Source organism: Coregonus lavaretus, assembly GCF_964263955.1.
Source record: "Coregonus lavaretus genome assembly, chromosome: 25".
Taxonomy (NCBI): domain Eukaryota; kingdom Metazoa; phylum Chordata; class Actinopteri; order Salmoniformes; family Salmonidae; genus Coregonus; species Coregonus lavaretus.
The window spans coordinates 23619359-23645070 of record NC_140012.1 but is presented as its reverse complement, the minus strand read 5'-3'; the positions used below and the strand labels follow the sequence as shown (position 1 = coordinate 23645070).

General features: G+C 43.0%; 2 protein-coding genes across 3 annotated transcripts; both read right to left on the bottom strand.

The window, feature by feature from the left end:
• Positions 1 to 1530: 1530 nt before the first annotated feature.
• LOC311100643 (chromobox protein homolog 7-like) lies at positions 1531 to 6093 on the bottom strand. Its single transcript, XM_084141573.1, has 6 exons — positions 5926 to 6093; positions 4808 to 4851; positions 4633 to 4698; positions 4403 to 4469; positions 3449 to 3788; positions 1531 to 2798 (listed from the first exon to the last, which is right to left on the bottom strand). The coding sequence occupies exons 1-6, from the start codon at positions 5992 to 5994 to the stop codon at positions 2611 to 2613; spliced, it is 774 nt and encodes a 257-aa protein (XP_083997699.1). The 5' UTR covers positions 5995 to 6093; the 3' UTR covers positions 1531 to 2610.
• Positions 6094 to 6536: 443 nt separating this feature from the next.
• josd1 (Josephin domain containing 1) lies at positions 6537 to 19930 on the bottom strand. 2 transcript variants are annotated; one of them, XM_084141407.1, is made up of 5 exons: positions 19788 to 19930; positions 18467 to 19316; positions 17969 to 18097; positions 10002 to 10196; positions 6537 to 8038 (listed from the first exon to the last, which is right to left on the bottom strand). In XM_084141407.1, the coding sequence occupies exons 2-5, from the start codon at positions 18745 to 18747 to the stop codon at positions 7936 to 7938; spliced, it is 708 nt and encodes a 235-aa protein (XP_083997533.1). In that variant the 5' UTR covers positions 18748 to 19316; positions 19788 to 19930; the 3' UTR covers positions 6537 to 7935. The 2 variants fall into 2 exon arrangements, with proteins under 2 accessions (XP_083997533.1, XP_083997534.1); XM_084141408.1 differs by having other exon boundaries at positions 9991 to 10196; positions 19788 to 19926.
• Between the last annotated feature and the right edge of the window lie 5782 nt (positions 19931 to 25712).

The window sequence follows — 25712 nt, the reverse complement described above, 5'->3', positions numbered from 1 at the left end:
TATTGCGTTTATATTTTAGTTCAGTTTAATAAGAAATCAACCACACATTAACAATTAAAGATAGACATTTATTTTGAGTACAATATAAATAATCTCATAGACATAGACTGGATGGTTTTTGTAGATTTATTACATCACTTTTCCGATTAGACGAGCCATAATAAAGTGCAACAGTTCCTTGCTCAGCAGTGAATATTTAAGCAGCAGCAGAAGCAACAAACCACATTTGGCAATAATATAAAATATGAGCCTTGTCATGGCTACAGCATCAGCACATAGTTTAGTCATCAGAACTACAGAGTATAAAAACATTTAAGTTCCTCTGTATTTACTAATACACAAGGTTTCTCCTTTAAAGAATAAATACATGGAATTACATTGTCAGATCGATATAGAAAAATAAGGACTAGAAATACACAATATCCCTCTCCCCTTCTCAGTCTGTTTCTCCGCTCCCTGGAGTTAAGGTGTAAGAAGCATTCTTACTTCAAGCCCAAAGGATAAGATGAATAAACATCCAAAAATAGGGGGCAGCTAGTGTTGCATTGTTGGGTGGGTGTGCGCAGAAGCACGTGTACAAACCGTAAAAGCTCTACAGAAACAATAACATCAGGCACTTCCATAATTTCTCGCTGCATTGTGGTCGCAGACGGAGATCATTTTACTGAGTCACAATCAATGATCCCTTTAAGCTGCGTGCTCTCCTGGGACTGCCGTGCAGAAGAAATATCAGCCTGTGCAGAGAAGCACGAGATTGAACTTCACTCAACTTTCTAGTTTTCCCCTTTGGTTAACACTATCAATGTTTCCCTCTACTGTGCAAATTGTGATCGAATCAATGCAATATTAGCCACTTTCAATGCAACATACCGAAACCAAACTAACTGCAAGAGATTTTCTTGTAGGCAGAGCGCATTGGAGTAGGATTCTATTGCATTGACAGGCACGACTCAGGCCCATACTCTACACAGACCGGTGCGCCATAACAAATTAGAGCTGCAGTATCCCTATATGCAAATAGACCATTGCCATATATGGATCTGTGCCATTCACTTTGAACTGGACTGTGTTTACAGCATGAGTGGTCGCGAGTAGATGCGCTTGTTTTGAGATCAAAGCAAGAGCTGCATGTAGCCACGTGTGTACATTTGTTCATATTCTTTGCAAGTGAGTTATTAGCCCAGTTAAGCTAATTTCTAGTCAGCAATGGGGGAGTGGTTGCTTCCTACCAGAGCACAAAATGTATGCATTTCTAGCCATCTTTGAAAAGCATGTCAGGTAAAGAGCTTGTTTCTGTCTTAAAGGGGGCAGTGTCATATTTTGAGACAGGCTTGAATAAGCTAAGTAGCCAATAGGCAGAGGGTAGCATAATTTTCCTGATTCTCTTTAATAATGGTATGGGAATAATTATGCATTTTATTTTGTAAAGTGGTTTCTTGCATCAAACAACACAACATTTTCAGTCACCTCCTTGTCTGAAGGACAAGTGGATAAACAGCTTAATTTCAATCCCTAAATGTTTTTTTCAAAAAATCTCATGGAATGTCCCGTGTAGCTCAGTTGGTAGAGCATGGCGCTTGCAACGCCAGGGTTGTGGGTTCGATTCCCACGAGGGGCCAGTATGAAAAAATTAATAAAATGTATGCACTCACTAACTGTAAGTCGCTCTGGATAAGAGCGTCTGCTAAATGACTAAAATGTAAATGTAGGACTGCAGCTATTTCCATGTTAAAATGTTATGGGATTCATATTTTTTTTAATAATCATGGTAGGCCACTGTGATAGGCCTACATTACGATCAAATTGCCACAGTTGCCTACTTGGCCACTGTTATAACTAACTTAAAGCGGGTACAGCTTCAGTGTGCGCCAGAAGTTGCACCGAATTTTCACAACATTCAAGTTTACGCTCAGCAGACCTGACATTTGCTCAGTGCCCAAAAAAAATTGAGGGAACATTAGTCACAAGACCCATCAGTCTCGGTTTGGGACTGGGAGTGGGATAAACAGCCACTGACCAATGGGAGGCGACAAGGAAGATTCCACAAAGATGACACATCAACATCATGACGTAAATACAGTGCAATTCAGAAAAGAACAGACTGTTCCTAAGTCTGTTTTTTTATATAGGTTTTTGGTTCCACTTTTAAAGTTAGTTTACACTGGATGTGTTGCGCAGGGCTTTAGTGGGTAACCAAAATGTCTTGAGTATCAGTGTGTATCCAGAGAGAGGAGAGGAGAAAGGCATGCAGGCTGATGAAGTCATCTTGCAGAGGATTTCTAAATCATTTCAAGACTCTACTAAGCCACATGTTTATCTAATAACAGTCCAGAAGGATATGGTATACAGTATACTGTGTATAGCTCAATGTAGAAGGAGTGTATGCCCATCTCAATGTAGTCAGTATATACTGTACACTACACAATACAGTATGCCTATTGAACGAAGTTAGTGTGGACAGAGGTCAATCACAAGGCCAGAAAGGGAAGAAGGGTAAAGGGATGAGGAGAAAAAGTGGTCACACAGTCCAAACAGTGTCAAGAGCCACACTTTCCATATCGCTCATTCTGTTCCCAGACCCGGTTTCGTCTGTGTATGCTGCTGTGTGTTTCAGAACTCTAAGCCCCAGCCTCTGAAGAAGCCTTTGGCTGCCAGGGCTTCTCTGAAAGTCACTGTGAGAGAGTTTATGGTGACGTCAGTCACGGTCACCTCCCCTGGGCTCCAAACAGAGGACCGCTCTGACGCGGTCACTTCCTCTGAGCCAATCACGGAACTCCAGTCCTCTGCCCTATCCTGCCCTGAAGGAGGAAGAGAGAAAGGGGGTGGGGGAGGAGGTGAGAGAGAAAGGGGGATAGGGAGGAAAGAGGGTGAGAGGGAAGGGAAGAGAGGGAAAGAGAAAGGAAGAGGGTAAGATTGCTGTGATTGCATCAAGTCTATCTCTGAACTAACTGACCGAGATTAATAAGAGCACTGTATGGTGAGTACATTGCCTGTAGGCTACGCATAGACCAGGGTTCTTCAATTCCGGTCCTGGAGGGCCGAAACACCTCTGTTTTTCATCCTCTCCTTCTAATCAGGGGCTAATTCAGACCTGGGACACCAGGTGAGTGCAATTAACTACCAGGTAGAAATAAAAAACAGAAGTGTTTCGGCCCTCCAGGACCGGAATTGAAGAACCCTGGCATAGACTATCTGTGTTGTACCAGGAAGTTTGACATGTATTGGTCTGCGTCATACATGAAACCCTGTTAAGTCAACCCTCTCCCTTGCCACGACTTGTCTGTTTGCTGTGCCAGTTGCCAGCCCTGGATGGGATGGTGGAGCTTATGTTCCTGGTTGTCTGTCCAGGGGGCCTCCTGTACTGTACTGACTAACTGGTTGACACACACAGCAATGTCCTGGTTTAAAATTTGGCCCATTTGGTGAATAGGCCGACTAACACGCTTACCATTCAGAATGCCGCTGCATATCTCTGTCTCTCGCTCCGACTGCTCCTGTCGAGTTTCCTCCTCTATGTCATCTTCCTCTTCCCTCCTTCCCCAGTCATCATGTGTGGGGTCCTGTGTGGGGGTAGGGGGGCCAGGGGGAGAGGCCAGGCACATGAACTGTGACCTTCTGGGTTTGTTTTTGCGGTGGGCCAGGCGGGGGTGTAGGCTCCGTCTACAGGCCCCGTAGGTCGGGTCTTCTGCCTCAGATTCCAGTGAGCGAGTCGGGGAGAGACGTAGGTGAGCTGGAGGCTTCTCTGGGGCCTTGTGGGCGCTCCGGAGATCCATGTTGTAAATAGTATTCTACAGAGGGAGGAACAATAAAGATGTCTTATACAGTAGTAGTGTTTCTCCAAGATAATTTCCCCTTTACTTAGTATGCCAACCTATTATTCTGTCTCATCTAGGATTGCAAAATTAACGGAATCTTCAGTAATTTTGGTAATTAACAGAAAACATATGGCAATCTATTGTAACTTTGGCAATTTATACTTGAATAACTGTACAAAAATGTATTCATATACAGTATTAATTTATTATATTGTGTCCATGAGTTTCTAGTAGATAGACCATATGGTTCAAGAGAAAATAGCCTAATTAATGAAAAAACATCTTATCAACAATGGCATTATTTTAAATTAACTCTGCAACTCTTCCAACTATTTTCTATTTTAAAATAATCTTATTCAATGAGTCATATATTTTACATGTGATAAAGCCACACAGAGGGCCAGAGATTATTACAAACACCTGTGACTAACGGAAGTACCCAAATTGGCCACTAGATGTCTTGTGATAGATAACATAAAATCCTTGAACGATATCAAAAACTTCTAAATTTTCCAGTAATATACCCTTCCTTTGCAGCCCTAGTCTAATCAGACAGAGACATTATATATAAAATTAACCCATCCCACCTGTATTAGAATCCTTTTAGCTTTGGGTCCTCTCTTCCGGTACCCTAGGGCTCTGTCCTTCTGCTCTCTGGTGGAATGGTTAGATCAGTCAGTACCAACAGGTATAGTTTACTACTATGATAGTACAGTGTACTACTACTACAGTACAGTTATCAGTACTATGATATTCGTTAGCTAGGTATGGCCTCTACGTAATGCGCTCTATAGCATGCAGTGTCTCTTGGACTTACTTCTCCTCATAGGCCTGCACCAGACGCTGGTCCAAGATGTGCTCCTCTGGTTCCCATGTACTGTATCTGTACAGATAAAGACCGCCGTGGTTACTTATCCATCCAATAATACTCTGCATGACTCATTGTCATGAATTACTGGATATGATGATGATGTCATAGTGATAATACTCACTTGGGGGGCCATCCCTTCCACTTCAATAGATATTCCACGTTCCCCTGTGACACACAACGTTGGAGACAAGCATCAGTATGGGAGAGAGAGAGGAGAGTGTGTGGGGAGGATGTTGATTGTGATGTTGCTATGCTTACGGTCTCCACTCCAAGCACAGAGATAGGTAGCCTATAATAACCTTTGAAAATCCAGGAAAAGTATGTCTTCTCATCTATACTATGTCATTACCGGGAATTAATTCCAGGTGACGTTATCCTATAGCTTATCGACTTTGACAGCTCCTAGATAGCATGACGTCATCGCACGAGAGCACTGGTGACTGGAGAGAATTGGGATCCTCACGAGACACACCCCCCCCCCCCCCCCACACACACACACACACTCTTAAGAACATTACATACAATTATGTGTGGGTAGGACACTGATTATTGAAAACAACAATATTTGACAGCAGGCAACGTTTTTCCCTATGTAACGGGACTGCATGGCTATAATAACGGTTGATGGTGGATGCGCGTCTGCACCGACAATGACTCATGTACTTAAGGTATCGAGTTCACTTTTAATGCAGTGCAAAATACGATATTAAAGACCCAACACTTATAAGGACTTAGTATCATACATTAATTCACGCCTATGGATGCGCGTCCATAGGCGGCCACGTTCTGCGCCCTAATAACCCACAAACCTGTATTTGACATTTCCTCCGCGAAACTGCGTAGCACTTCACAAATGCACAATAGCCTAATAGCGTAATTGTATAACCCGTGGGCTATTATTCTGCCTATGCACAGGACTGAATGCAAGGTTTCGGTTCCGATATGATTATTCTGTTTCACATATTAGGATAGATAGCTGCCACCCTGACTATAATGTAATGCAATGGCAACAAGCTCCACTTTATGTTAAAGGGATACTCCCAACACTCACGCCCCCTTCCATGTTTATATTCAGTGGATACTGGATATAAATAGGCTATTGGTACAAGTGCTTTTCAATATAGCCAGCTGTGTTCCCTACTGGATCTAGGGTATCCTACAATGGATATTCTCCAAATTGCGTAATTGTCATTATGTAATTATGGTACATGCGTTTTATTTCCAATATGAATACCTTACCTTTCTAACTCTTTTCTTGATTATTGATTCCACAGCAAACACTTGTTCACCAATCGCTGACAGCTCCATTGGTCCAATACTGAACGTTCTGCTTGCTCTTTGAAATAAATGTATTCAGTAGAAATGAGAATAACTGCTGTTAGTTTAGCTCGCCACTATAAAGTAACTGTATACAAGCTATGACAAGTCTCTACGCGTCGCGATTCAAAAACTGTTTTCTCCTCCCCCAACCCTCCCTCTACAAACTGAGCTTTGTTTTCGTTTAAGTTGGAACTGAATTTCTCCCTTCCACTTCCTTGTACCAGATCTTTCCGTATGTACAGTGACTTCTCAAATCTGCGACACATCTGCACTGCTTGGCGCGTCCCCGTGCTTCCAAACGCTCGTCCTAGGCGCGCTCTTCGTTCCACAGTGCCAAAGCAACGCTGTCAGCTCGAGCCTGGAGCTAACGCTCGAACATGGGTCCGCGCACGCAGATGACACAAAAGCAGTAGCAGGATAATAAAGTCGCCAACCCTTGGCCCATTTCTTATAAAATGTGCTCTATTTTGCATCCAAATTCCAACACCAATTTCACTCTCAAGAAATTAAGCCACATCCTCACAAAGGAGTGTATATAAAGTGCCATTTCAAGCATTTTATTTTTGTGGAAAACAATAACATAACCTGGACCCTTTAATAGAAGGGAGAAGGTGGGTGGGATTGTCATGGCAAAAAGCAAAATCCACTATGTCACTACTGAGTTTTATTTCCAAACACCCTGGTTTAAAGTAGAGGGGATTTTCTACCTGGGAGTTTGGTTGCCCAACCTGAAGTCCCCTAGGGGAAGCCTCAGTCCAACCACCTCATTGATTTGTCTCATGATTAGTGATTGTTGCAAATTATTAAATTATCAGTTGAATTAATCATGTGATTGGATGCTCAGATGAATAGGAAAACTGTTGGGATTGAGCCCATGAGGGGCAAAATTCAACAACCCCTCTTTAGGTAGAGAATAATGTCTGCTTCCTCTGTAAACAAGTTAAGGCCTTATCAAGTCTTCAATAATACACAATATGTTGTTGTGATGATAAAGATCTATCAACAAACAGAAATCCCTCTGCTGATTTCAAAACTAACAACATGTCTGGCTGGACTCATGCCTTTCTTCTTTCACTTTCACTTCTCCATGGGTTGTGATTAGCAGATAACACAGGTTGGTGGATTTTCCTGGTCAGGTCACATGGTCAAGAAAACCCCCTGGCTCTACCATGTTACAGTATACAGACGTTTGTCAATACCTGGGCCTAACACAGCTTTAGCTAAGAGGAATTGTAATTTGAAGACAGTAAAAAACCCTGCTAGTTCCTAACAGACAGAGATGGTCTCAGCAGCAACAGAGGATAAAACAGCTGCATACACTCAGGTCCATACACTGGGGGGTGACAGAGGAAGAGAGACTGAGGTAAAGAAGAGATGTACAGTCACAGTAGAGCAGAGAATAACAAATAGAGAGATACACAAAGAAAAGGAGGAGAGTTACATGAAGACGCATCAGTGAATATACAGTACAGGGGTAAACAGTAACAGGAGGGGGGGAGATAGAGGGAGAAATAGATACTCGTAGTTTTACACAGTCACACGCCTCTCATACTTGGACACTGGAAACAGTAAATGTACAAAAAAAATCGAAAGTAACATTGAAAAATAGTCATCAATTGATATATAAAAACATAGAATCCCAAAAACCAAACATAAATGTTCATAAATCTAAGTGATGTGTAGTGTGATTTTTTCATGACCTCCCTGTATGCGTCCGTTTCCTTCATCGCTTCAGGTCTCATCAGCCTGAGTCCAGCAATGGGTGAGTAAGCACAAAAAGTACATCTGGCCAGTGTGCATCTACGTGATTGGCTGAGCACAACCCCATCTGCTTTTCAATTTGTCCCCTGATTGGACCACGCCTGTTATCCTGAGCAGCAACTGGGAAAAGTCTAATCCGGTAGAGAAAAGGTTGGCGGGCACATTCAATCAACAGCCATCTGACCTCCATGTTTGATGGACCTCCACCTCCTCAGACACCACCAATAGGAGCTCACAGTTTTTCCCTCTCAGCTGGTGACGTAGGAACTTCCTGTTGTGTGGATGGAATTGAAAGAACAGAAGAATAAAGATATCAGCTTGTTATTCATTAGGTATTAGGCAAGGATCGATCACCATTGTGGATGGTGGCCGTGTAATTATCTATTATTTAGCTAAGGGAATGAGACTGATTGAACTTATTTTGTATTACTATGTGGCACCACCTAGTGGATACATACATATAAATTCTGTTCTCTCTTGGATGCTCCACAATATAAATCAAATCAAATTTTATTTGTCACATGCGCTGAATACAACAGTAGACCTTACAGTGAAATGCTTACTTACAAGCCCTTAACCAACAATGCAGTTTTAAGAAAGAACACCACAAAAATGCAAATAGTCTGGGAAATCTTTCTGATTGAGAGGGGGTCAAATACTTATTTCCCTAATTAAAATGCAAATCAATTTATAACATTTTTGACATGCGTTCTTCTGGATTTTTTTGTTGTTATTCTGTCTCTCACTGTCCAAATAAACCTACCATTAAAATTATAGACTGATCATTTCTTTGTCAGTGGGCAAACGTACAAAATCAGCAGGGGATCAAATACTTTTTTCCCTCACTGTACGTACAGTCACTGTGGGGACGACGTCATCGATGCACTTATTGATGAAGCCAGTGACTGATATGGTGTACTCCTCAATGCATCTACACACAATACCCCATAATGACAAAGCAAAAACAGGTTTTTAGATTTTTGCAATTGTATTAAAAATAAAAATACACCTGTCTTTGGGGAGTTTGTCCCATTCTTCTCTGCAGATCCTCTCAAGCTCTGTCAGGTTGGATGGGGAGCGTCGCTGCACAGCTATTCTCAGGTCTCTCCAGAGATGGGCCACTCAAGGTCATTCAGAGACTTGTCCCGACGCCACTCCTGCTTTGTCTTGGATGTGTGCTTAGGGTCGTTGTCCTGTTGGAAGGTGAGCCTTCGCCCCTGAACGCTCTGGAGCGGGTTTTCATCAAGGATCTCTCGGTACTTTGCTCCATTCATCTTTGCCTCGATCCGGACTAGTCTCCCTGTCCCTGCCGCTGAAAAACCTCCCCACAGCATGATGCTGCCACCACCATGCTTCACCGTAGGGATGGTGCCAGGTTTCCTCCAGATGTGACGCTTCGCATTCAGGCCAAAGAGTCTAATCTTGGTTTCATCAGACCAGAGAATCTTGTTTCTCATGGTCTGAGAGTCCTTTAGGTGCCTTTTGGCAGACTCCAAGCGGGCTGTCATGTGCCTTTTACTGAGGAGTGGCTTCCGTCTGGCCACTCTACCATAAAGGCCTGATTGGTGGAGTGCTGCAGAGATGGTTGTACTTCTGGAAGGTTCTCCCATCTCCACAGAGGAACACTGGAGCTCTTGGTGGTTCCAAAATTCTTCCATTTAAGAACGGAAGCCACTGTCTTGGGGACCTTCAACGATGCAGACTTTTTTGGTACCCTTCCCCAGATCTGTGCCTCGACACAATCCTGTCTCGGAGCTCTACGGACAATTCCTCCGACCTCATGGCTTGGTTTTTGCTCTGACATACACTGTCAACTGTGGGACCTTATATAGACGTGTGTGCCTTTCCAAATCATGTCCAATCATTTGAATTTACCACAGGTGGACTACAATCAAGTTGTATAAACATCTCAAGGATGATCAATGGAAACAGGATGCACCTGAGCTCAATTGAGTCTCATAGCAAAGGGTACTTATGTTTTTTATTTTTAATACATTTTAAAAAATGTCTAAAAACCAGTTTTCGCTTTGTCATTATGGGGTATTGTGTGTAGATTGATGAGAAAAAAAAGTTATACATTTTAGAATAAGGCTGTAACGTAACAAAATGTGGAAAAAGGGAAGGGGTCTGAATACTTTCCGAATGCACTGTATTTAAAATGAACAATGAAAATCATGATGGGCTTAATCTACTGGACAGGACACCATAATTGGGATGACGTACGCACGCAGTACCTGAGCTCATCAGGGTTTCCGATGGTGTGTGGGCTGCGTAGTTTGGAGTCGAGGTTGTAATAGACTCCGCCCACCTCCCGCACCCCTATCCAGTGCTGCCGTTTGAGTGGCAGGCGCAGTGGACCCCAGCGCAGATTGGACGGGACGTTCAGAATGAAGCCTGTTACGTTGGACAGCGCTATACTGCCCACATCCCTGCAGGAACACAATACACAAGTCAATCACACAGTCTTCCATAGGTCTTGCAGGAGTGGATTTTCAGTAGCTACTGTAATGTTGTACAATCCATGATGATGTCTGTAGGGAAGAGTGGGGTAAGTTGAGCCAAAGGGTTAGTTGAGCCACCCCTTGTTTCTAGGAAACAATACACAAAATTAAATCATGTGACCAAATATTTAGGAAGAGATCATCATTTCATGGAAAAGGTCCCAAAAAGTTCAAATTAATTTATTGTGTTATAGGTTTCATGATGCATGTATCTACACCAAAGTAGACCGTTTTATACATCAAGGTCTCTATAAGCTACAATATGAGGTCCTAAACCTAGCTTGAAAGTGCATCCTTGTAGCTGTGTGGGCTAATATAGTCAAAATGTTTGTCTTGGGGTAAATTGAGCCAATGGCCACCATACCCCATACAAATGATCATTACATTGTCAGTTTTATGCATAATATGCATAGTATTTTTGCAATGTGCCATGCGTATGAACTCATGCCCTGTTTATACAAACATAAAACAAGCAGGGGTCTAGCCCCCCATTGAGGTTCTTGAGAGAGCAGCCAAGGAAGTGAGAGAAGGGAAGATTTGAGCAGCAGCAAGGGATGAAAAAAAAATAGACTGAATGACACTGAAGAGGTACATTTACATTTACGTCATTTAGCAGACGCTCTTATCCAGAGTGACTTACAAATTGGTGCATTCACCTTATAGCCAGTGGGATAACCACTTTACAATATGTGTTTTTTTTGTGGGGTGGGGTAGAGGGGGGGGGGTAGAAGGATTACTTTATCCTATCCCAGGTATTCCTTAAAGAGGTGGGGTTTCAAGTGTCTCCGGAAGGTGGTGAGGTGACTCCGCTGTCCTGGCGTCGTGAGGGAGCTTGTTCCACCATTGGGGTGCCAGAGCAGCGAACGGTTTCACTGGGCTCAGCGGGAACTGTGCTTCTGCAGAGGTAGGGGGGCCAGCAGGCCAGAGGTGGATGAACGCAATGCCCTCGTTTGGGTGTAGGGACTGATCAGAGCCTGAAGGTACGGAGGTGCCGTTCCCCTCACAGCTCCGTAGGCAAGCACCATGGTCTTGTAGCAGATGCAAGCTTCAACTGGAAGCCAGTGGAGTGTGCGGAGGAGCGGGGTGACGTGAGAGAACTTGGGAAGGTTGAACACCAGACGGGCTGCAGCATTCTGGATGAGTTGTAGGGGTTTAATGGCACAGGCAGGGAGCCCAGCCAACAGCGAGTTGCAGTAATCCAGACGGGAGATGACAAGTGCCTGGATTAGGACCTGTGCCGCTTCCTGTGTAAGGCAGGGTCGTACTCTCCGAATGTTGTAGAGCATGAACCTACAGGATCGGGTCACCGCCTTGATGTTAGCGGAGAACGACAGGGTGTTGTCCAGGGTCACGCCAAAAAAGAAAACGAACATGTACCTGTGCGAAAGAGAGTCTATGATAGAGTAGCAGATGCACACAAGGTCTTATCTAGGGTTACAAAGGGAGGGTATATTTTGGTATCTTGCAAGGATTTTATGTAAACTAGCACAATAAATCTAGTGGCCCTTGTGGGTACTTCAGATTATCACAGGTGTCTAATTATCAGTGGCCTTATCACATGTAAAAAATGAAATAATTAAATAAGATGAGTTTTATATAAATTGAATGACAAAGCTGTAAAACATTATCTTAAATATAAACCCTCAACTATGTGAATACCATTTGTGTTTAATGAGGGTTCAGCATGAAATATCCTTTGGCAATATGTATTTGATGTCAATGATTTGGCGTCAAACTGGTGGCAGTTGTGAAGAAAAGTCAATATTTGGAAGAAATGCAGAGTTAATTGAAAATAATGCCATTGTTGATTAGATGCTCTTTTAATTAATTAGGCTATTTTCTCTAAAACCATATGGTCTATCTACTAGAAACTCATGATATGGACACAGATATAATAAATGAATACTATATATATATATATATATATACACACAGTTGAAGTCGCAAGTTTACATAAACTTAGGTTGGAGTCATTAAAACTCGTTTTTCAACTACTCCACAAATGTCTTGTTAACAAACTATAGTTTTGGCAAGTCGGTTAAGACATCTACTTTGTGCATGACACAAGTACTTTTTCCAACAATTGTTTACAGACAGATTATTTCACTTATAATTCACTGTATCACAATTCCAGTGGGTCAGAAGTTTATATTCACTAAGTTGACTGTGCCTTTAAACAGCTTGGAAAATTCCAGAAAATGATGTCATGGCTTTAGAAGCTTCTGATAGGCTAATTGACATCATTTGAGTCAATTGGAGGTGTACCTGTGGATGTATTTCAAGGCCTACCTTCAAACTCAGTGCCTCTTTGCTTGACATCATGGGAAAATCAAAAGAAATCAGCCAAGACCTCAGAAAATAAATTGTAGACCTCCACAAGTCTGGTTCATCCTTGGGAGCAATTTCCAAACGCCTGAAGGTATCACGTTCATCTGTACAAACAATAGTACGCAAGTATAAACACCATGGGACCACGCAGCCGTCATACCGCTCAGGAAGGAGACGCGTTCTGTCTCCTAGAGATGAACGTACTTTGGTGCGAAAAGTGCAAGTCAATCCCAGAACAACAACAAAGGACCTTGTGAAGATGCTGGAGGAAACAGGTACAAAGTATCTATATCCACAGTAAAACAAGTCCTATATCGACATATCCTGAAAGGCCGCTCAGCAAGGAAGAAGCCACTGCTCCAAAACCGCCATACTACAGTTTGCAACTGCACATGGGGACAAAGATTATACTTTTTGGAGAAATGTCCTCTTATCTGATGGAACAAAAATAGAACTGTTTGGCCATAATGACCATCGTTATGTTTGGAGGAAGAAGGGGGTGGCTTGCAAGCCGAAGAACACCATCCCAACCGTGAAGCACGGGGGTGGCAGCATCATGCTGTGGGGGTGCTTTGCTGCAGGAGGGACTGGTGCACTTCAAAAATAGCTGGCATCATGAGGAAGGAAAATTATGTGGATATATTGAAGCAACATCTCAAGACATCAGTCAGGAAGTTAAAGCTTGGTCACAAATGGGTCTTCCAAATGGACAATGACCCCAAGCATACTTCCAAAGTTGTGGCAAAATGGCTTAAGGACAACAAAGTCAAGGTATTGGAGTGGCCATCACAAAGCCCTGACCTCAATCCTATAGAAGATTTGAGGGCAGAATTGAAAAAGCGTGTGCGAGCAAGGAGGCCTACAAACCTGACTCAGTTACACCAGCTCTGTCAGGAGGAATGGGCTAGAATTCACCCAATTTATTGTGGGAAGCTTGTGGAAGGCTACTCGAAACGTTTGACCCAAGTTAAACAATTTAAAGGCAATGCTACCAAATACTAATTGAGTGTATGTAAACTTCTGACCCACTGGGAATGTGATGTAATAAATAAAAGCTGAAATAAATCATTCTCTCTACTATTATTCTGACATTTCACATTCTTAAAATAAAGTGGTGATCGTAACTGACCTAAAACAGGGAATCTTTACTAGGATTAAATGTCAGAAATTGTGAAAAACTGAGTTTAAATGTATTTGGCTAAGGTGTATGTAAACTTCCGACTTCAACTGTATGTATATGAATAATTGTTAAAAAAAAGTTATTCAAGTATAAATTACCAAAGTTACGCATAGATTTTCTGTTAATTACCAAAATTACTGAAGATTCCGGTAACTTATTTTATAACATGGAGTCTGAGCTTGCTAAACGTATCAAGTCTCAGTTTCATGGGCTAGTAGCCTCAAAATGCAGAGAAGTTGCCTATGAAGTTGAGCCAAGGCGGCTCAACTTACCCTGTCCCTATGATCAACTTACCCCATACCTGGGGTAAATTGTGCAAAGAGACCACTTATTTTCGGACAAGCTATGTTTTCAAAACAGTTATGTATATATGTATTCAGTTTATTTCCAGGATACCCAACATCCTGAAATATATGTAGATATCATTATTAGAAAGAAAACAATATTTCCCTTGACGTAGTGATGCTGAATGTAAAAAATGGCTCAACTTAACCCACTCTACTGTACATGTCTCTGTATGTCGCAATTGTTTTGATTTTCAAAATAGCTGTTTGGGTAATCATGAGTAGCCTATTCCTTTTTTTGCTGCCTTGTGCTCAACTGGGATTCAGAATGAAGAGGATATGTAAATATGCCTTCATCTTTCCTCTATTGCTGGTGTACGGCCAGTGATTGAAGTTAACTAAATTGAGCAGGGCTGAGCTGACTGAAATAGTTGCTGACAACACATGAACCAAACCAGAGAGCAGTAAACAAGATGGAGAGTATGAACAAGCATAGCATTGTGGTTCCAGTGGCTCAGTGGGTTGGATGGTGCTTGCAACACCAATGTTGTGGATTTTAAATCTCCTGCATGGTCCACATGCATCATTTTGGATAAAAATGCATGAAAACACTGTGTTTTTCAATTTAAAATTGCCACCAACAGAATGTTATATAGATGGGGCATACAACCATCTCAGCAGATTTGCTGCGAAGAGAGAATTATTAGATAATTTATTCTGGTATTAACCCTACAAATAGCACTGTTGGGAGATTTGGAAAGCCATAGTCAACAGTATAATAATACTATATCATATTATCTGCAATTGAAGCCTTGCTCTGAGTTCAAAGTTTATTTTCTAATGTCCAATCGCTGGAAAAATAAACTTTGTGAACTCAGAGCAAGGCTTTAAATCGCATCAGGGAATCCTGTGTCTTTGTTTTTACAGAGACACGGTTTATGGACAGTTCACGCGACTCTGTTATTCAACCAGACGGCTTTTCTATTTTCCGTATGGATCGAACGGCGGCTTCTGGTAAGAGTAGGGGGAAGGTGTATGCTTCCTCATCAACAATTCCTGGTGTACCGAAATTGAAAACATTTCGAGCGCCTGCTCACCCCACCTGGAGTTTCTGATGATAAAATAACCCTGCTATATGCGGAGGGAATTCACATGTTTTATTATCACAGCTGTGTACATACTGCTACAAGCAAACATCAAGGTAGCACTCAGCGAACTGCACAAGAACATTAGCTAGCATGAATCCGCTCACCCGGAAGCAGTATTTATTGTCACGGGAGATTTTAACCAAGCAAGTTTAAAACAAATTCTCACCAACATGTATCCTGTCCCACAAAAGGAAAAAGTGCTGGACCATGTGTACACAAACATCCGTGAGCGTACAAAGCCCTCCCCCGCCCCCACTTCATGTCTCTCTGTTCCTACTCCCCGCCTACAAGCAGCAACTCAAGAGGGAGCCACCAACACAGAGAATAGTGAGGCGCTGGACAGAGAAGGAAGACTCAATGATGCAGGACTGTTTGAGAATACTGATTGGAATATGTTCAAAGATTCATCCACCCAGGATTCATCCATCAACATTGAGGAATATACATTGTCATTCACAGGCTTAATTAGGAAATGTGTTGATGTTGTATCCACAATAACAATCCGGACGTATCCCAACCAAAACCCTGGATGAACGAGAAATCCGTACCATGCTGAGAGCCCGTACTGCAGCATTCAATGTCAGCAGAACAAACCCAGACGAATCAATGATGTGCGACACGTACATTGCAAGCGGGTACGAGCTCCGCAAGTCCATTACGGACGCGAAGAGACAATACAAAACTCAAATCGATGTTCGACAACTCTGACTCGCAACGCCTTATGACAAGGACTACAGGCTATCACGGACCACAAAGGGAAATCCAGCTGTGTGGTGCCCACTGAAGCCTCCCTCCCAGCTGAACACATTGTGTGCTCGCTGCAAGGCAGACAATACCGAGCAATCCAGGAAGGCTCTCGTTGCTCCAGACGACCAGGTGCTTTCGTGCTCCGAGGCTGATGTGAGGAAAACTCTCAAAAGAGTGAATACTCACAAAGCCGCCGGCCCAGATGGCATCCCTGGCCGCATCCTCAGAGTGTGCGCTGACCAGCCGCTGGGAATCTTCTCAGACATCTTCAACCTGTCCCTGTCCAGGCTGTAGTCCCCACTTGCTTCAAGGAGACCACCATCGTCCCAGTGCTCAAGAAAACCAAGGTGACTTGCCCAAATGACTATTGCCCCATCGCACTCACCCCTGTCATCATGAAGTGCTCTCAAGAGGCTAGTCATGGGCCACATCAAGGCCAGCATGCCAGGCACACTGGACCCACTACAATTTGCCTACTGCTCCAACAGATCCACAGAAGATGCCATTTCCATCGCTATTCACACATCTGGACAAGAGGAACACCTATGTGAGAATGCTGTTCATTGACTACTGTTCAGCGTTCAAGACTATTGTTCCCGCCAAGCTCATCACCTAGCTCAGAGCTCTGGGTTTGGACACTACCCTCTGTAATTGGATCCTGGATTTCCTGATGGGCAGACTTAACATAGGGCCCCCCCCCAGGGGTTTATCATCAGCCCTCTGTTGTACTCCCCGTTCACCCATTACTGCGTGGCTTTGCACGACGCCAACTCCATCAAGTTTGCTGACGACACCACGGTTGTAGGCCTGATAACCAACAACGACGAGCCAGCCAAAGGGAGGAGGTAAGTGAACTGGCATTGTGGTCCCAGGACAACAATCTCTCCCTCAACATCAGCAAAACAAAGGAGTTGATTGTTGACTTCTGGAAGCAGAGGAGGGAACACGCCCCGATCCACATCAACAGGACTGCAGTAGAGAGAGTCAGCAGTATTAAGTTCCTCTGCGTCCACATCACAGAGGACTTGACATGGACCAACAACACCCCCACTCTTGTCAAGAGGGTGCAACATCGCCTCTACTTCCTAAGGCGGCTGAAGAAATTCGGCATGCCACCCAGGATTCTCTCCAAATACTACTGCTGTACCATCGAGAGCATCCTGCCCAGTTGCATCACAGCCTGGTATGGAAATTGCTCCGTCCACAAGGCCCTCCAGCGGGTGGTGAAGACAGACCAGTACATCACTGGGGCATCTACTTGAAACGGTGCCTGAGGAAGTCCTGCAGCATCATCAAGGACTCCACACACCCCAGCCACAAGCTGTTCACTCCCTTACCGTTGGGCAGACGGTATCGGAGCATGAAGTCTGATACCAACAGGCCATCTACAAGCCATCAGACTGCTGAACACTTGAACTGGACTGACCACATGCACCGACTCTCCGCACCTTGGCACACATGCACTCACTCACGCACACACACACACACCACAATTGCTACTACCAGGCTCTTATTTACTATTACTGCACAAGTTAAACATCCCCCCCCCCCCTCTCCCCCCTTTCTCTGATACATGTAAATACTGTACTATAAAATTGTGCCTTCCTGTATTATACTTATGCTAAAATGTTTATTCTATTCTACTGAGCCATTTATTTTATGTTCGAATTCTTATCTTATTTTTTATTGTTGTTGCATTATCGAGAAGGAACGTGCAAGTAAGAATTTCGTTGGACAGTGAATACCATGCGTATCCTGTACATACGACTACAAACTTGAAACTTGAATATTCATCTTTAACTTACAATCTGTGGATACTAAGCGATTAGAAAGTTTCTAAAATGTAAATGTTACAAAAAAGCTGTATAAACAAAAATGTAAAACAAAGTTACTTTTGTCCTCCGAAGAGGGCGACTGGTGGATGGGCCAATAAATAAAAAATAAACAAAAACGTTAGTTAAATAACTAGATAGGGTAGAAGACCATATAGCTTTAATGAGAACAGATGTGTACCTTCTTTTATCCCACCAGACAGCCTCGAACCCTCGGGTCTGTAGGGCGGCCATAATGACATTCACATCATAGTTCCCATTTCCCAGCACGCTCTTCTTGTGGGGGGTTACCAGAGTGCCGGGAGAGAATCTGTGGAGAGAGGGACGAGATAGAGTGAGGAGGACAGAAGAAACAAGAGAGATAAAAAGAGGCTAAAAATGGGAGAGAGAGATGCAGAGGGGGGAGAAAGAAAGAGAGGGGGAGACTTTGAAAGAGGGGAGGAATATGAGTGAGACAGAGAATGGAGAAGATAAATATCTCCCCTACAGTAGTGTTTCCTAACTCCAGTCCTCGAGTACCCCCAGAAGCACACATTTATGTTGTAGCCCCGGACAAGCACACCTGATTCAACTCGTCAACAAATCACAATGCCCTCAATGAGTTGAATCAGGTGAGTTTGTCTGGGGCTACAACAAAAATGGGAACACTGCCCTAGAAGACACAACCTTAACCCCTCACCTCTGGTAGATGTCCTGGAGTGCATCCCTGCTGAAAGCTGCCCCGTCCTGGAAGACGTTATTGAGTGCATGCAGAGCACACAGCTCCCGCCGTTGCTTCTCGTGGTAGATGGGGGGTGGAGGCGGGGCCGGTGGGGTCGAGAGATCATGCTCTCTCAGGTCCGACCTCTCCTCCCCTCCTCCCGCCACCCCTTTCTGCTTGCTCAGCTTCCATGGCATACAGCCCAGGTCCTGCAGCCCCCCACTCCCCCTCCCCTTACTGGAAAATGGAGCACTCCCCATCACTGTCACCCTGTCGCTATGCCGACACGACTACCATCGCCATGGCAACCTCTCAGCTGCTGGAGGGGCGTGCGTGTGGCAAGGGATGAGGAAGGTGGGTTACTGGGTGACACTGAGGTGGGCCAGGTCACATCAGCTAAACCTGCCGTTTCAAAAGGGATGATTGGTAGAAGGTTTTAAAAAACTGCTGGAAAACAAAGTGTTCCAAGTTTGGAGTAAGGCCCAGATTGAATTACGAGAGCGAAAAGGAGGGTGTGAACATTTATCCAGCTACGTCAGAATAAAAAGATAATGAACCCCCAAGGTCACATCTATGGCTAAACAAATACTAGAAAGAGAAGCAAGAGCATGTGTCTCTTTTTTCAACTTCCTCCATTCTGATGTCTGTCCTCGTGACTTTTTTTCTTCACCTCCAGTGTCACCAGACTAGAGTTTACTAGTTCTTTCCATTTCTAGAGAACCCAAAGAGGACCACGGTTCCACCACGAAGAGTTAGTTCCAGTGCAAAAGATGTGAGGGACATGAGGCTCTGGTGATGTGTAGACAGACAGGACTCCTTAGGAAAACAGCTGTGTTAGGAAGACAAGAGGCAGAAATGCATGTTAAATAAGGTTCCCACCCAAATCAAGTGTTTGTCATGCTGAAATAACAAGAGGGATTACCAGACGTTTTTCTAAAGCGTTTTTTCAGCAGTGGTCAGAAGGAAGGAACACAAGAGGTAAACATTTCTACTAGATGCTGACTGGATAAGAGAAGCAGGCTTGTGGCATAGGCAACATCACACTAAACTGATTTAGCTAGACAACAACAGGGGCAAGAGAATCTTGGCATTCTTCACTATTCTGTAACACAAGTGATATTTACAGATTAACGAAATATGTTTAAAATCTACATGATATTCAAATTAATCGCTCTAGCTAAAATCCAGTAGAACGACTAGATTATACTATGGGCAGCTAGCTGTATATGCCACTCTTTTGATAGCGTAAGTATGCATGTGAAACCCTTCATATTTCGTAGATGTTTCTGTTGCCACGTACCTTTCCCTTTATTTGATACTACTGTTTAGGCTTGTCATAAACCTGCTGAAATTAATCGTTTAGCCTCTTTTCCTGGGTTGTTTAGTCCTTTGTCTTTAACACTTTTACCCCTTCTAGCTCCATAGCTCTCCATGAGCATGCGCAAAACGTCATTCGCTTGTTTGCTTGTCATAGCGTGCGTCAGTCCCTCCCGTGAGACTTCGAAACCCAAGAGTTTCGTCTTTTTCATCTAAAAAAGGCGTGACCAAAAATGTTCAACAACGTATTGTTTGCACAAAAAAAAACATCCCAAACATAAATAAAACGGACAAAATTAATGGAAGTGCTCTTTTGTCTTGGAGTTACACCACCAGAAAATACAGTCACTGCATTTATTTTCTGAGACATTTTTTTAATGATTCAAATAAATTATGAAACCATGGAAAAAGAGGGAACGGGATATTGACATTGTTTTTACAAAACAAGCTGTTCCCCAACAAGCCCGGGCCAAATCTTACATACTTCACAATAATCCATGCAGAGACAGATAACTCCTGAGGATCAATTCCCCAAAGATCACAAACCCAGAATCCAACAGTGACACAAAAAACGGTCAAAAATTGCACATACACTCACGTACGTATTTATTTGGACAGTGAAGCTAAACCTTTTACACTGAACAAAAATATACACGCAACATGTATAGTGTTGGTCCCATATTTCATGAGCTAAAATAAAATATCCCAGAAATGTTCAATACTCACAAAAAGCTTATTTCCCTAAAATGTTGTGCACAGATTTGTTAATATCCCAGTTAGTGAGCATATCTCATTTGCCAAGATAATCCATCCACCTGACAGGTGTGGCATATCAAGAAGCTGATTAAACAGCATGATCATTACACAGGTGCACCTTGTGCTGGTGACAATAAAAGGCCACTCTAAAATGTGTAGTTTTGTCACACAACACAATGCCACAGATGTCTCAACTTTTGAGGGAGCGTGCAATTGGCATGCTGACTGTAGGCATGTCCACCAGAGCTGTTGCCAGATAATTTAATGTTAATTTCTCTACCATAAGCCACCTCCGTTGTATTCGAGAATTTGGCAGTACGTCCAACCGTCCTCACAACTGCAGACCATGTGCATGGCATCATGTGCGCTCATTTTGGATTTGAGAATTCATGTTTTATATGAAGCGTCACTTTTTTGAAGTCAAGTTTACTGTAAATAAGAATATAATATGTTTGTCAACACTTCTACCAGGGCCGGCTCCAGGCATAAGCGGTCGTTTAGGGCCCCCGGACGTTAGGGGGCCCCCAGTCTTTTTGGGGGAACTCAGTCAGGGTCTCAACTTGCTATTGAGAGTAAGAATAGTAGAATACACCGGGTGCAATTTAGAAATTTAGTTGTGCATCATTCAGCAGTTTTTCTCTTGTTATGTCAGTCACTGACAGTCACTCAATTAGCCATGTCAGCTAACACTTTTTAGATTGGTAGTTAGCTGGCTAGACTATCTAAACTTGTAGTAATCATGGCCGAATACAGACCGGCACGTGCCAAGAGCCCTGACCTCCAGGGGCCCCCCATTGATTTTGTTAGTCATTCTCACTCATATCATATTAACATGGCATCGCAAAATGTGTAGAACTGCATGAAATTAGCTTTAAAACTGCAAAAAATTCAATTCACCCCATGTCAAAATGGATAGAATTGCAGGAAGTTAGCTGTAAAACTGCAAAAAAGTATCTCTGCCCCATGGCAAAATGAGAAGACTTGCATGAAATGTGTTACACAATTGCTAAATTTTCTCTCCGCCCAATGGAAAAATGTGTAGAATTGCAGAAAACTCGCAACATTTTCTCTCTGCCGTCAAGAGGGGGGCCACTAAAAAGTTTTGCTGCAAGGTGGGGAGGCCCCCAACCAAATCTTGCTTGGGCCCCCAAAAGGCTAGGGACGGCCCTGACTTCTACATTAATGTGGATGCTACCATGATTATAATAATGAATGAATTGTGAATAATGAGGAGTGAGAAAGCTAGAGGCATTAATATCATACTGACAAAAAAAATGCTAACCTCATCTGTTATTGGTAATGGTGAGAGGTTTGCATATTTTGGGGGCATGATCTTTGCGCATCTGTAACTTTCTCATTCGTCATATTCACGATTCATTCATAATGATCCGTAATAATGGTAGCATCCACATGAATGTAAAAGTGTTAAGAAACATACACTACCAGTCAAAAGTTTGGACACACCTACTCATTCAAGGGTTTGTCTTTATTTTTACTATTTTCTAAATTTTACAATAATAGTGAAGACATCAAAACTATGAAATAACACATATGGAATCATGTAGTAACAAAAAAAAGTGTTAAACAAATCAAAATATATTTTATATTTGAGATTCTTCAAAGTAGCCACCCTTTGCCTTGATGACAGCTTTGCACACTCTTGGCATTCTCTCAACCAGCTTCACCTGGAATGCTTTTCCAACAGTCTTGAAGAAGTTCCCACATATGCTGAGCACTTGATGGCTGCTTTTCCTTCACTCTGCGGGTCAACTCATCCCAAACCATCTCAATTGGGTTAAGGTCGGGTGATTGTGGAGGCCAGGTCATCTGATGCAGCACACCATCACTCTCCTTCTTGGTCAAATAGCCCTTACACAGCCTGGAGGTGTGTTGGGTCATTGTCCTGTTGAAAAACAAATGATAGTCCCACTGAGCGCAAACCAGACAGGATGGCATATCGCTGCAGAATGCTGTGGTAGCCATGCTGGTTAAGTGTGCCTTGAATTATAAATAAATCACTGACAGTGTCACCAGCAAATCACCCCCACACCTCCTCCTCCATGCTTCACGGTGGAAACCACACATGCGGAGATCATCCGTTCACCTACTCTGCATCTCACAAAGACACGGCGGTTGGAACCAACAATCTCAAATTTGGACTCATCAGACCAAAAGTCAGATTTCCACTGGTCTAATTTCCATTGCTTGTGTTTCTTGGCCCAAGCAAGTCTCTTGTTCTTATTGGTGTCCTTTAGTAGTGGTTTCTTTGCAGCAATTCGACCATGAAGGCCTGATTCACACAGTCTCCTCTGAACAGTTGATGTTGAGATGTGTCTGTTATTTGAACTCTGTGAAGCATTTATTTGGGCTGCAATTTCCGAGGCTGGTAACTCTAATGAACTTATCCTCTGCAGCAGAGGTAACTCTGGGTCTTCCTTTCCTGTAGCGGTCCTCATGAGAGCCAGTTTCATCTTAGCGCTTGATGGTTTTTGCGACTGCACTTGAAGAAACTTAAAAAGTTCTTGAAATGTTCCAGATTGACTGACCTTCATGTCTTAAAGTAATGATGGACTGTTGTTTCTCTTTGCTTATTTGAGCTGTTCTTGCCATAATATGGACTTGGTCTTTTACCAAATAGGGCTATCTTCTGTATACCAACCCTACCTTGTCACAACACAACACAACTGATTGGCTCAAACGCACAAATTAACTTTTAACAAGGCACACCTGTTAATTGAAATGCATTCCAGGTGACTACCTCATGAAGCTGGTTGAGATAATGCCAAGAGTGTGCAAAGCAGTCATCAAGGCAAAGGGTGGATGTTATGATGAGTTTCTAGGGTATCAAGTACTTAAGAATGTAATGATATATATGACTCCCGAGTGCCGCAGTGGTCTAAGGCACTGCATCGCAGTGCTAGCTGTGCCACTAGAGATCCTGGTTCGAGTCCAGGCTCTGTCGCAGCTGGCCACGACCGGGAGACCCATGGGCGGCGCACAATTGGTCCAGCGTCGTCCAAGGTAGGGGAGGGTTTGGCCGGCAGGGATGTGGGTTCGTTTCCCACAGGGGGCCAGTATAAAAAAAACACACAAAAAAACATGCATTCACTAACTGTAAGTCGCTCTGGATAAGAGTGTCTGCTAAATGACGTAAATGTAAATATACTTAGACATTTTTGATGGGGAGTTCATATAATATATTTAATATGGTACCATGGTTAGTTATAACAGAACAAGGACATAGCCCTGCCTCTGCTATCTTCCAACTCCAGAACAAAGATCCACTCTCTCTATATATACACTATGTTACAAGTCTCTTCACTAACATCTGGTACCCATCAGTGGGTACTCCTGTCTCTGATGTTATTACTCTTTACCCCCAAGTGATATATCCTGTCCATCAATCATTTCTAAGATCAACATCAGTAATCTCCTTTGACATAAGTAATGCAGACTCTGTGGCACCAAGTCACTTATCTACTAACTCTAACCTGGTCCACACAATACTATGACATATCATTACAGTGGCTACTCAAATTTAAAATACATTTTGATTTGTTTAACACTTTTTTGGTTACTACATGATTCCATGTGTTATTTCATAGTTTTGATGTCTTCACTATTATTCTACAATGTAGAAAATAGTAAAAATAAAGAAAAACCCTTGAATGAGTAGGTGTGTCCAAACTTTTGACTGGTACTGTAAGTATTCAGACCCTTTGCTATGAAACTCGAAATTGCGCTCAGGTGCATCCTGTTTCCACTGATCATCCTTGAGATGTTTCTACAACTTGATTGGAGTCCACCTGTGGTAAGTTCAATTGATTGGACATGATTTGGAAAGGCACACACTTGTCTATAAGGTCCCACAGTTAACAGTGCATGTCAGAGCAAAAACCAAGTTATGAGGTCGAAGAAATTGTCCGTAGAGCTCCGAGACAGGATTGTGTCGAGGCACAGATCTGGGAAAGGGTACGAAAAAATGTCTGCAGGATTGAAGGTGTAGTATCTGAACATTTATAGCTTTGGCTGAGGGTTTCATACTGTTGGTTAAATGAACTTTGCTCTGCTGTGCTGAAACATCTGGAAAGTGTTACTATAGGGGCCCCCTAAAACAGTGGACATGGGGCTATGTGGAGGCCAGGGATTGGTCTATTCAAAACACGCCATCTTATGTTACATAGGATATATACCATGTTTGAACAAAGGGACGAGGAGAGTGATCATATTTGAGATTGGGATTGTTGCTCTCCATATTCTGCAGAAGTCTGTAAATTGATGCTGAAATCCTTGATATAATAAACCTTTATAATCAAAGTACAGTGTCAGCGGATTCCTTGTCAACACAGCATTGCAGCATCGTTGTTCGGCCACCACAGAAATTGGCGACGAGGATTTTGGGACGTGTTGCGTCTATTTCAGCGTTACATCATGGGCTCCGAGCTGACTCTCGCTCCAGAGTCCGGCAGATAAGGGTGAGCTTTCTCACAACTTTGGGCGCTGGTCAGTTCGTGTGACTGTGTGTGCGTTGGGGGGACGCACCGTGAAGGACCGGTGTGTGTTTGCTGTGTGATGAGATTCCGTTCTAAATGTCTACATTTGTTTGCGTTGGAAACAACGCAAACAGGGGGGAGTGTCTATATAATACAAGATCTAAGGAAAAAAGGAATTGATAACACTGGGCCCAGGGATATTTGGCTTGAATAAAATTAAAGGGAAAAAGGAATAGAATGAAGGAATAAGACAAGGAAATAAGGAAAAATGTATACTAATTAGGACGTCGCTGATCTACGGAAGCCCTCAAATGAGGCGATCATTAGATGGGCCACAAATCCTGTAAAGTCACTAGGTGAATTTTCAGGTCAGTTCCAAGGGACTGTGAGTTTGTAGAATATACATTCAATTGTATGTTACCTCTCAGTATATAGTTGACGAGGTATATGTCCGAAGTAGCCTCTCATTGAATATCTGCAACTCAAGGTAGCACAAATTTAGGAAGAAAATAAGGAATAGGAGCGACGGAAGCATGCTTTTGGGACCGTATGAATGGATGCATTCTTGTTGATTGAATAGTTTTCATGTGTGTGTGAGAGAAAGAGAGTGTGTGCGCAAATAAAGATGTCTTTGCTGTGTTTCAGCTGTGTGGATTGTG